The sequence below is a fragment of the Triplophysa rosa genome, linkage group LG6 (genome assembly GCF_024868665.1).
Source record: "Triplophysa rosa linkage group LG6, Trosa_1v2, whole genome shotgun sequence".
Classification (NCBI taxonomy): Eukaryota; Metazoa; Chordata; class Actinopteri; order Cypriniformes; family Nemacheilidae; genus Triplophysa; species Triplophysa rosa.
In genome coordinates, this window is record NC_079895.1 from 18,541,780 (window position 1) to 18,555,059 (window position 13,280).

Genomic DNA, 13,280 nt, shown 5'->3' on the forward strand with positions numbered 1-13,280 from the left:
AGATGAGTCTCTCCGTGCAGCATGAGGTGTGCAGTTTTAAAGTCAGACGTATCTCTTCGTGCAGCGCGAGGTGCGCAGTTTTAAAGTCACACGTGTCTCTCAGTGCAGCGCGAGGTGTGCAGTTTTAAAGTCACACGTGTCTCTCCGTGCAGCGCGAGGTGCGCAGTTTTAAAGTCACACGTGTCTCTCAGTGCAGCGCGAGGTGTGCAGTTTTAAAGTCACACGTGTCTCTCAGTGCAGCGCGAGGTGCGCAGTTTTAAAGTCACATGTGTCTCTCAGTGCAGTGCCAGGTGTGCAGTTTTAAAGTCAGACGCGTCTCTTAGTGCTGCGCGAGGTGTGCCGTTTTAAAGTCACACGTGTCTCTCAGTGCAGCGCCAGGTGCGCAGTTTTAAAGTCACACGTGTCTCTCAGTGCAGCGCCAGGTGCGCAGTTTTAAAGTCACACGTGTCTCTCAGTGCTGCGCGAGGTGTGCCGTTTTAAAGTCACATGTGTCTCTCAGTGCAGTGCCAGGTGCGCAGTTTTAAAGTCACACGTGTCTCTCAGTGCAGCGCGAGGTGTGCAGTTTTAAAGTCACACGTGTCTGTCAGTGCAGCGCGAGGTGCGCAGTTTTAAAGTCACATGTGTCTCTCAGTGCAGCGCGAGGTGCGCAGTTTTAAAGTCACACGTGTCTCTCAGTGCAGCGCGAGGTGCGCAGTTTTAAAGTCACACGTGTCTCTCAGTGCAGCGCGAGGTGCGCAGTTTTAAAGTCACACGTGTCTCTCAGTGCTGCGCGAGGTGCGCAGTTTTAAAGTCACACGTGTCTCTCAGTGCTGCACGAGGTGCGCAGTTTTAAAGTCACACGTGTCTCTCAGTGCTGCACGAGGTGCGCAGTTTTAAAGTCACACGTGTCTCTCAGTGCAGCGCGAGGTGTGCAGTTTTAAAGTCACACGTGTCTCTCAGTGCAGTGCCAGGTGTGCAGTTTTAAAGTCAGACGTGTCTCTCAGTGCAGCGCGAGGTGTGCAGTTTTAAAGTCACAAGTGTCTCTTCGTGCTGCGTGAGGTGCGCAGTTTTAAAGTCACACGTGTCTCTCAGTGCTGCGCGAGGTGTGCCTTTTTAAAGTCACACGTGTCTCTCAGTGCAGCGCCAGGTGCGCAGTTTTAAAGTCACACCTGTCTCTCAGTGCTGCGCGAGGTGTGCAGTTTTAAAGTCAGACGTGTATCTCTGTGGTTGTGTCTCTCCGTGCGGCACAAGTTGCGCAGTTTTAAAGTCAGACGTGTCTCTCGGTGCATGCGTCTCTCCATGCAGCGCGAGGTGCGCAGTTTTAAAGTCCGACGTGTTTTGCATGCATCTCTTCAAGCTGCGCAGTTTTAAAGTTTAAAAGGGAGAGGTGTTTAATGACAAAATTAAAGATTATATTAGTAAAACCCAATTTGTGGCGTTTGTACTTTGCAAAGTACATATTAGGCTAAATACCCTGATTTGGTGGTTTATTTAGTTCAGAGGTGGGTAACGAAGTACATTTACTTGAGTACTGTACTTAAGTACACTTTTTGAGTATTTGTACTTAAGTATTACTTTTTCTGTTTACTTTTTACTGTACTTCATTACATTTGAATGACAAATATCTCACTTTTCATGGCACAAAAAAATATTTCCTTGGCCGACCCTCCCCTCGCTCCCATGTTTGGGAGAGACTATTGTCAGTTGCTTCTAATATGACACACCTGAATCAACTCACCAGGTGTGTTAATTATAGAGATATTCACAACATTTTGGGAGAAGGCTAATGAGTTCAGTTGTGTATACTTTTCCCATATCTGATTTACTTATCATAAGCAAAAGATGTAATTACATTTATATCTGATTAATCGAAAAAATAATCGTCCAACTAATCGATTATCAAAATAATCGTTAGTTGCAGCCCTAGTTAAATATTTAAGAGAAATAACAAAAATATATATTGATGTGCTCAAGGCATTCAGAAACTTATAAGTACACAAGTCTGGAGGTCTGTGTCTTTACACAACTTTTTGAACATGTATGGTGATGTTGTGGGTCTATTGCACCCAGTGCATTATTATTTTTTTAAATCAATAGTTACACAAATGTAAAAATACTTTAAAATATAAACAGTATATAGGTCATTTACCTCGGTTAAAAAGAGAGCTATTCTTATTTTTGTATGGGTAAAAACATGTTTATCTTGAATAAATATAAACGTCTGAGGTTCACAGACCACGGACCCGAACAACACAGATGGGTTTTGGCATGATGCCAGAAATCTTGCAAAGTTTCGCAAATCTGGAAAGGTATGGTTTATTAATGAATCTTATTTGGCTTGAAGGAAAAAAACAGTCACTTTTGCTAAACTATGAAAATAAGTTTAGTTACTGTTTCACTACCACAAGTTTACATAAAGTATTAAAACACAGCTGTAGTCTTGCAGCAAATCCAAGACTAAGGTTAGAGATACCTTTTCAGATTTGCCTCCAGCAATATTTATTTACGTCATGTAAATGATGCTTAAATGTAACATTGCAACATTTACTATAATATAACATTATAAGATCTCATCAATTTCATCAGTTCTGGTCTAAACCCCGTGTACCTACTGACCCTTAGAACTGTGGCTGATGCACGCACACGTGAAAGCTACCTGCCTCCTTATGAGGGGCCGTACAAGCGGAAATTCATTCTAGCACTCTCACACACTCACATTCTCCTCTCACACGCTCACATTCTCCTTTCACACACATACATTTTCCCTCTCACACACTCACATTCTCCTTTCACACACATACATTTTCCCTCTCACACACTCACATTCTCCTTTCACACACACTCACATTCTCCTTTCGCAGACCAATAGGCATTGTTTTGGCGTGTACCAGAGCTCAGATTCGTCTGGTTGCACACACATAAGTTTTTACTGGCTCAGCAACTACATCTCACGTTTCACAACCTTCTCCTTTCACGACGATGAATTTTTCCTATACCAGCCGTACATGTTTGCTGTCGACGAGCCGTACGTTTCTCGTCAACTCACATGTCTCCTTCCACAGCGATCTTTTCGTCTCAACACGGTAGATGTTTTCGTGCTGCGCACACGGTACGTGTTTCTCTCGACGAGCCATATTTTTCGCCTCCTCAGCAGACTGGTGGGTGGTGTCACGTTGTTTTCGATCTCAACATCGTTTTCCTCGTCGAGCAGAGCATATCTTTTTCCTCTCAGCGAGAAATGCGTGTTTTTCTGCTCAACACGGTACTTTTTTCCTTAAGGACGTGTTTCTTCGACGACCGTGACATTGTTTCTGCGTCAGAGAGCTTTGAGACATTTTTCCTCTCACACACTACATTCTCCTTTCCACACATACATTTTCCTCTCACACACTCACATTCTCCTTTCCACACATACATTTTTCCTCTCACACACTCACATTCTCCTTTCCACACATACATTTTTCCTCTCACACACTTACATTCTCCTTTCCACACACTACATTTTTCCTCTCACACACTCACATTCTCCTTTCGCACACATACATTTTTCCTCTCACACACTTACATTTCTCCTCTTCACACACGTACATTTTTCCTCTCACACACTACATTTTCCTTCTCAACTACATTCTATTCTCACATTCACACATTTTCCTTCGCACACGTACATTTTTCCTCTCACACACATACATTTTTCTCCTTTCACACTCACATTCTCCTTTCACACACATACATTTTTCCTCTTGTGCTCACATATTTTAACGCGCACATTCTAACGTTTTTCTCTTATATTCATATATTTTTACGCACACATTTATACATTTTGCTCTTATGTAAACGTATTCAAAGTATACATTTAGTATTAAAAATTATAAATGTATGTAAGAAGAAAATATATATATGTAAGAGAAGAATGTATGTATGTGTGAGAGAGTATAGTGAAAACGGAAGGTGTATGATGGAAACGGAAGGCAGGTCATGCAGACGGCGCTTCCGTGTATCAAAGACGCCGTAAAATGCGGCGTTTTCTATAATATTAAAATCAGCAGCGCCTTTTCTACACAGTCCAGCCCCTCCAATGAACAGAAAGAATGTCGATCTGAATAACGTTTCCTGATTTTAACTTTATTGCGAATCATGTTTAGACTTTCACTGTGTGATATTTTTCCATTGGGCACGTTTCTCCTCCTTTTCGTTTATCATAGGTGCACAACGTTCATGACTGTGTGTACGTTCATGTTTGTAAGTTGTCAGCCTCGGTAGCTGAGTGGACCGTGTGCGCGGCAGCAGCACAGTCTCGCTTTTAACGACAGGAGTTCGACTCCGCGGTCCGACCATATTCTTCGTTCCTTTTGAATTGTTTTATTGGGTCATGTTTTTAAATGTCGGAACACTACCCTCTTGCTGACAACTGATTAAATGACAAGAAACGCTTATTAACAAGCCAACCGGTGTAAGGCCTTAATGCATGTAACAGCTGCGGGCTAAATAAATGTCTTTACGATCTGATGTGTGATGGGAAAAAGAGGCAAAGGGAAGGTTCGGACTCACTTACACTTAAACAAAATCACTTACATAATGCTGTTATGCATAAGTCCCAAACTAAAACTGAGATAAGTGAATGCGGCCTCGCCTGCCTCGTCAAAATAACCATCCCAAAATACAAAACGTTTTTAACAAACGTGATCGCTTAGCAACCTCTATAAAAAGAAGGCAGTATTTGGTATAGGCTATTGAAGCAGCGCGCCTCGGAGGAGAGTGTTTCTCCTCATCCGGCCTCAACAGACTGAGAAACAAACTTCATTTCGATATGATTTATTTTACTCGACAAAGCACGTGTTTTTTCAATAAAGAAATTCAGCTCGATGTGGATGGAGCGTATTATAACCTAAATATCCAGTGCTGTTGTGTTGCATATAATGTATACGTTCTGCACAGTTAGCCGACTGTGTGTGAACAATGTTTTTATTTCATTTCAAGTTTCGTTGTAATTGAGAATCCGTAAATGTGCATTAAACAGCCTAATCAATTGCCTTTTATTTTCGTTTGACAATTTAGCTTAAGATGGCTATATGTAGGCTATAGGCTATCCTTTTATCATGAAGGGAAAAAAGTTTCGTTGTAATTGCACCTTTGCTGCTCGTTGCTCTGTATTTACCAATAAATAAGTTATAAAAACAGGCCTATATTTTCCTTTAAAATGCCGTTTTTGTCATAAAAAAAATCTATATAATAATAACGTAAAAATAGTTTTTTGTCAGCATTTCCCTTATTGTTTCTGTATGTGAACAGTCTCCATAATTTTTAGATTTTTGATCGTCAAACGCTTATAGCGTTTTATACTCAATGCAGGCAGCATGTACAGTCTATATGTAAATAGAAAAACAAACACGTTCGTATGGGAAATAATTTTTAATCAATAAAAACATACAACAGCCACTGTAGCCTACAGTAAGCAGACTTGTGTGTGAAAGGAGAATGTGAGTGTGAAAGGAGAAAAATGTATGTGTGTGAGAGGAAAAATATACGTGTGCGAAAGGAGAATGTGAGTGTGTGTGAAAGGAGAATGTACGTGTGTGAGAGGAAAAATGTATGTGTGTGAGAGGAAAAATGTACGTGTGTGAGAGGAAAAATGTACGTGTGTGAGAGGAAAAATGTACGTGTGTGAGAGGAAAAATGTACGTGTGTGAGATGAAAAATGTACGTGTGTGAGAGGAAAAATGTATATGTGTGAAAGGAGAATGTGAGTGTGTGAGAGGAGAATGTGAGTGTGTGAGAGGGAAAATGTATGTGTGTGAGAGGGAAAATGTATGTGTGTGAAAGGAGAATGTGAGTGTGTGAGAGGGAAAATGTATGTGTGTGAAAGCAGAATGTGAGTGTGTGAGAGGAGAATGTGAGTGTGTGAGAGTGCTAGAATGAATTTCGGCTTGTACGGCCCCTCATACCTCCTCTTGTGATATAAAGCACTGTGTAATTTTCAGAGCTATCACTTTATGTCTGACAATATTTGTCTGCGCCCTGCTTCTGCAATGATTAAGAAGCAGCAATGATCGACGCCTCTAGGATAACAATTTCATTAACAGAGGCAGCCATGTAAACAATCTTACTGGTGCCCAATCCATTTTCCTAATTGCTAAAGCCTTCATTAGGACGTTTTATCTGGTCCAGTTGCAATTCTGAAAATGTTAATGGACGTTATTATGCTATTATGGTAATGGACGTTACTCTTACACACAAATGCGCTTTGACATTACAACATTTTCCCTATTCAGCCCAGCGACAAACAAGGAGGAGACAAATTATGGCTGGCAGCGAATGAGACGCTGGCATTACTCAGGCACTGAAAGTGTGGATAATTAACAGGTAGGGTATGATTTGTTGCTGTCATAGAAGGAATACTCTCATCTGTGTAATCGAGATATTCACTCCGCTCTCTGCGGTTCTGTTGGTAAGTGGTGTAGCACCGTGGTAAAGTGTAACCTCACTCATTTTACTTGCCTCTTTAATACGCCCCCTCCTACTCTTTCTTTTGATCTCTCTCTCTTTCCAAACCCTCTCTTCCTCTGCCCTCTTCTAAAGAGCGAGCGGTATCCCTACTGCAGATCTCTGCCCATGGAGCAGCATGTCTAACCTGATTATCACTTGAGCTCAATTATCAGGTCACCCGCTGAGTGTGTTACTGCTGGATTATGGTTTAATGAGCTTACCTATAGGAGTTCACACAAAAGCGTCACCCCAATTACATACAATCTTACATTCTGATGTGCTGTCTCTGTTGGGAGAGATGGGAAAAAAGACCTCAGATAAAACCTGAGTCCGGCAGTCTTTTTGAAAGCAGAATTGCCAATGGCAGAAACACAAGCATCTGGGCAATTCCAGCCTTATGGATGTAACATTTTCAGTCAAAACTTGAAATATAAATTCTAAGAGAATGTATTTGTTACTAATAGACTGAATCATCTGTTTATATTTTACTGGACCCCTGATGATAGAGTCCAGACATCAGAAACATATCAGTCTATGTGTGAGTTGTCTATTTCAAAAGATAAAAATTCATGGGTGTGACAAAATGATGCATGTTTTTGAGAGATAGCATACTTTGTAGGATTTCTGTGAATTAAAATGCACAAAGCAGAAGCAATAATACTCAACAAATGAAGAAGGTGTGGCTTTTCATAGACCATACAATTTTTAGTTAAATTGTCATGTGCCCATTTATGAGAAATATACATGTGACAATTCCATTATGGATGTTACAATTCAATTCAACGAACTATAGACAATCATGCTTTAAAAACAACAAAACATGCTTTAAAAACGTTACTAAGTGAGACCTCACATGAGTATTTAAACCACCAAATATTGACATCTGAGCTATCATGGTGAAAACCTTTGGTGAAAACTTGACTTTTTATCTTAAGGATGATACTTGCATGGAATTGCCCATCCATACCCATTGAATAGAAAAACACAAATGAGATTCTCTGATTCTCAAATAGTTTCTCAGATATTGCTCCTGAGAAGACCCATCATAATGGATCTTGTCTGTTTTAGAAGAGATCTCAACAGCGGTTCACATTGTGCTCAAATTTGCTGATGTGACAAAATTTCTAATAGACAATCGAAGATTTCACAATGAAAAACCTTATACATCAAGAGCAAATGATATTAATTAAATACTTTTAATGTTTGACAACACTTGAGTCAATTATGTTTCCACTTCAGTAATTTTAGAAGAAACATCTGAGAAAAGTGGATACTTAAAATGTAACTATGTATTCCATTATTCTCAGGTCAACCTAAAAATTTTCCAATGTCACCCCTCCTCTGCCCCATCATCCCTACCACACACACGCCCCCAACAGCTAAAAAAATATGACATCTTGATTGCCTCCTTATGTGAGACAATCAGCAGGAATAGACAGCACCTTTTCTTTCTGTTTCTTATTCCCACCGCATTTTCTCACCTCATTCTGATCACAAAGGCTAATGAACAATCTCACCAAGTGACTAACAAGCCAGTTTCTGCAGCTGGTCTGAAAAGAGCTTTCACTCAGCTGGCGAACAATGTCTCAAAGAAAAACAGTGCATTTTTCCTGCATTGAAGTCATTCCAATAAAAGAAAGTTGCCCACCTCTGTTGCTTCAATGCAACGTTTTAAGACCTAATGGCCCCTGGGCATGAGTGACAGAGGGCTATGAGAGAGACAGATGATGTCATCTCTACGCTGATGGGCTTCCAGTAAATATGACATTAGAGTGAAGAGCGTGTATTACCAGTAAAAGGCTGATGCATTAAAAGACTGTTAATTCAGACAGTCACAGTTACAACCATCAGGCATGAACTGCATTGGACTGGGAAACATTAAAATGTGGAGATAAAGCATGTCTCTATAAATTCATGGCATATGCATCACCACTCCGTCACTTCCTGTTTGCTGAGAGCGCGTGGTTTGAGTCGGAGCTCTTTCAAACTTATTCTTAATACATCGTTTATTCTTGTTATATCTTAAGACTTGTGTTTTAAATTGTTATTCTCCGAGGGTAAAACATATCCTTAAATATATCCCATACCAAAAATCGTACTTAAACGCACAGATAATTTATTTTTATCAGATCACTCGCTATTAGCCTCAGGCTGTTAGCATTCCCAGCCTGCCTGCTTACTGCTTAACACACTGTTCTCATTATTAAATCACTGATGGCTAATGTTTCAGATGTGTCTGTACCTCTGTGTGCAGATGAGGAAACGATCGCACTTCAGTCGGAACTGGAGGCTGTGGAGAAGCAGATCCAGGATCTACTAGAGAAGCAGTCACGGCTGCGAGAACGAAAAACGGCGCTGGAAACATCCAGAGCCGACGCTCGCAAATCCGCGGTAAGTTTTCATCGCGATTTTAATACTCCTTCCACTTCTACTCCGCGTGTTTCTCTGCACAGAGCCCAGGCTTCGAGAACACGGTCAGCCCAAATGAACTTCACTCCTGCACCGGCACAACCACGGCGAAAGGCGCGAGCCAGGACTGGAGCGATGACCCAACCGCCGCCACCGGTCTTCGAGATCCCGACCAGGAACCGCTTTGCCGCCCTCTGCGAGACGGAATGCAACGCTGTGGTCATCGGAGACTCAATCGTCCGGAACGTACGCGCTTCCTCCACTAAAGGTAAGGTGCGCACTCATTGTTTTCCTGGCGCCCGTGTTCTTGATGTCTCTGCGCAGGTACCTGCGATCCTGAAGGACGATGCTAACGTCGGAGCTGTCGTGCTGCACGCGGGGGTGAATGACGTCAGGATGAGGCAGTCGGAGATCCTGAAGAGGGACTTCAGGAGTCTGATCGAGACGGTACGCAACGCATCGCCCACGGCGAGGATCATCGTATCAGGGCCGCTTCCTACCTACCGACGAGGGAATGAAAAGTTCAGTAGACTATTTGCTCTAAATAAATGGTTGATGTCATGGTGTATTGAACAGAAGCTGCTCTTTGTTGATAATTTTGATCTGTTCTGGGAGCGACCTAGGCTCTTCCGCCCTGACGGCCTGCACCCCAGCAGCATCGGAGCGGTTCTTCTGTCTGACAACATCTCAAAGACGCTACGCACCGCTTGACTACGTCTCCCAGCGGTAAGTCAAAACTTCAACCATAGTCTGTGTTCCTCCCACTCATCTGTTAGAAATGTTACTGCTTCCAAATGCATAGAGACTGTGTCTGTCCCCCGAATAATACTACAAAATAACAAAATAGCCAAATCTCAGAGAAAAAATCTAATCGTGATTAAACCTGAGGACAATGTAATAAACGACCAAAACAAACTCATAAAGTTCGGCCTACTTAATATTAGATCACTAAATTCAAAAGCAGTTATTGTAAATGAAATGATCACAGACAACAGTTTTGATATACTTTGCCTTACCGAAACCTGGCTTAAACCAAATGATTATTACGGTCTAAATGAGTGTACACCACCAAGCTACTGTTATATGCATGAGCCACGTCCGGTTGGTCGAGGTGGCGGTGTCGCAACAATCTTTAGAGACTTTCTTACTGTAACTCAGAGAACGGAGCATAAATTTAAATCATTTGAAGTGCTTGCGTTGAACATAATTGTTCCAATTGACAGTAAAAAACCATTGCTTTCTTGTACGTTGGCTACAGTGTATAGACCCCCTGGTCCCTACACTGATTTTCTGAAAGAGTTTGCGGACTTCCTATCGGACCTATTGGTTAACGTTGATAAAGTACTAATTGTCGGAGACTTTAATATCCACGTAGATAGTGCTAACGATGCATTAGCAGTGGCGTTTACAGAGCTATTACACTCTTTTGGAGTAACACAACACATCAATGGACCCACTCATCGATTTAATCATACACTAGACTTGATTATATCTCACGGAGCCGATCTAACCAATATAGATATTATACCTCAAAGCGACGATGTCACTGATCACTATCTTATAACATGTACACTGCGCACTGCAGAAATCAGCCGTTTAACTCGTTATCGACAGGGTAGAACAATTACCTCGACTACTAAAGATAGTTTCGCAAAGAGCTTGCCAGATCTGACTCCTTTAATAACCATACCAATAAATATAGAATCGCTCGATGACATGACCAGCAAATTGGGCACTATTTTCTCTAATACATTAGAAGCTGTCGCACCTATGAAGTCAAAAAAGATTAATGAGAAAAACGCAGCACCATGGTACAATAGCACCACTCGCGCCCTTAAAAGAGAAACACGTAAACTGGAGCGCAAATGGAAACAAACCCAATTAGAGGTCTTTAAAATTGCGTGGAAAGAGAGTGCAAACTGTTATAAAAAGGCACTAAAAGCAGCAAAGGCTGAGCACCTCCGTAACCTCATAGAAACTAACAAAAACAATCCAAGGTTTTTATTTAGTACAGTTGCTAAACTAACAAATAAACAGACTTCACCTGACCTGGGTATTCCGCCGCACCTTGGTAGCAATGATTTCATGAATTTTTTTACAGAGAAAATCGAAAACATACGAGACAAAATAGTAAAAACTCAACCTCCAAGTCTGTCCTATAAATTAGTACCAACCATCGCCCCAAAAGAAAGGCTACAGTGTTTTTCACCTATAAAACAGGAAGATTTAATTAAACTTATTGCAACATCTAAACCTACAACTTGCTTATTAGACCCCATACCAACTAAATTATTAAAAGAGTTATTACCCGTTGCAATTGAGCCCATTTATAACATTATCAACTCGTCAATTAATCTAGGCCATGTCCCAGGACCCTTTAAACTGGCCGTCATTAAGCCTCTTATCAAGAAACCAAACTTAGACCCCAATGAACTAGGAAACTATAGACCGATTTCAAATCTCCCTTACCTGTCTAAAATACTAGAAAAAGTAGTGTCCACTCAGTTGTGCTCTTTCTTACAAAATAATGACATACACGAAAAATTCCAGTCAGGCTTTAGACCGCATCATAGTACTGAAACTGCGCTCGTTAAAATTACAAACGACCTGCTTATAGCATCAGATAAAGGTAACATCTCACTCCTAGTCCTGCTCGACCTTAGTGCTGCGTTCGATACTGTAGACCATAAAATACTTCTAGATCGCTTACACAATTATACCGGTATTCAGGGACAGGCACTACAATGGTTCAGATCTTACTTATCAGACAGACATCAATTTGTCCATTTAAATGGGGAATCATCAAATCTAACGCAAGTAAATTATGGATTACCTCAGGGATCGGTTTTAGGACCCTTGCTATTCTCCATATACATGCTGCCCCTTGGAAACATTATTAGAAAACATGGAATTAGCTTCCACTGTTATGCAGATGATACTCAGCTATATATCTCATCAAGACCAGATGATTCCTTCCAACTATCCAAATTGGCAGAGTGCATCGACGATATAAAGCATTGGATGACTTGTAATTTCCTTCTTTTAAATTCTAATAAAACAGAAATATTACTTATCGGACCAAAGACACGTGAGCAGAATATTTCGGATTATGACCTGCAAATTGAAGGCTGCACTGTTACTCCAACAAATACAGTTAAAGACCTTGGCGTTATATTAGACAGCAACCTGTCATTTAAAAATCACATCTCAAATGTCACAAAAACAGCCTTCTTCCACCTTAGAAATGTTGCCAAATTGCGAAATATTTTATGTGTGGCTGACGCAGAGAAGCTTATTCATGCATTTGTGACCTCAAGACTTGACTACTGTAATGCACTGCTTAGTGGTTGTCCTGCAGCATCAATAAACAAACTACAGTTAGTTCAGAATGCAGCTGCCAGAGTTCTAACCAGGTCCAGAAAATACGATCACATAACCCCAATGTTATCAACCCTTCACTGGTTACCCATTAAGTATCGTATTGACTTTAAAGTTCTTTTAATTACTTATAAAGCCTTAAACGGTTTAGCCCCTACCTACATAACAGAGCTTCTACCACACTACAACCCATCACGCTCTCTAAGATCTCAAAACTCCAGACTTTTGATAACACCTAGAATAACTAAATCCACCAAAGGGGGTAGAGCTTTCTCATACGTAGCACCTAAACTCTGGAATAGCCTCCCCGATACTATTCGAGGGTCAGACACACTCTCCCAATTTAAATCTAGATTAAAGACACATCTTTTCAGCCAAGCATTCACTAATACATAGCTAATGAACAGCAGCTACGCTAATTATTCTCTTTCTGTTTCTGCCCTCGCCTCGGGATGCCCATCCCGAGGTAGGGAGAGATTCCGCCAGGCCCAGATGAACGTCATATGCCCATCCACAACTAGAGATTACGCCAGCTACATCGGAAAATCCCGTGCCATCCTCCTGCGAGAGCCTGCGGACTGACTGACCATCCAGCTCCATCCAAGGCAATTCCATCACCACCCAAGAAAAAGGCGACCATCTGGCCGGCCCAGCTCAGACAATTCCATCCCCAACCGAGAGCAAAGACGGACTACCTGTCACATAAATGCTAAATTTACAATACTTGGTATTTAATGCTAAACTTACATCACACGACAGCAGTTTGAAGTTATGGCTGCACTCAGTGACTTTGATTGGAGGTAGCTGGGTGGGTGTTGTAGGGAGTGGGGGGGCTTGTTGGTTGTGGTTCGGGGCGTTTCATTTGTTGGGACTGTGTGGGTCTGGTCTGGTTGGTCTTGTTTTGTGGTCGATGTCGGACAACAGAGGAATAAAGTTAATTATGCCATTACTACTTTTCCCTGGTTGTCCCTCTGTTGTCTGTTGTTGACCACGGAATGGGACCGGGTTGGACCTGCACGGTTTCGGCG

The 13,280-nt window shown here is 41.5% G+C and overlaps 1 protein-coding gene across 3 annotated transcripts in view; it reads left to right on the forward strand.

The window, feature by feature from the left end:
• The first annotated feature begins 8,422 nt into the window (after positions 1-8,422).
• The window catches only part of LOC130555397 (uncharacterized), a 162,181-nt gene continuing 157,323 nt past the window's right edge, over positions 8,423-13,280 (forward strand). Inside the window, exons 1-3 of one of the 3 annotated variants that reach the window (XM_057335570.1) lie at positions 8,423-8,856; positions 8,919-9,120; positions 9,199-9,600. In XM_057335570.1, the coding sequence (XP_057191553.1) occupies positions 8,950-9,120; positions 9,199-9,585 (558 nt within the window). In that variant the 5' untranslated portion in view covers positions 8,423-8,856; positions 8,919-8,949 and the 3' untranslated portion in view covers positions 9,586-9,600. Of the gene's footprint in view, positions 9,121-9,198; positions 9,601-13,280 lie in introns of those variants that run through there. The other 2 variants (XM_057335571.1, XM_057335569.1) reach the window with 2 other exon arrangements.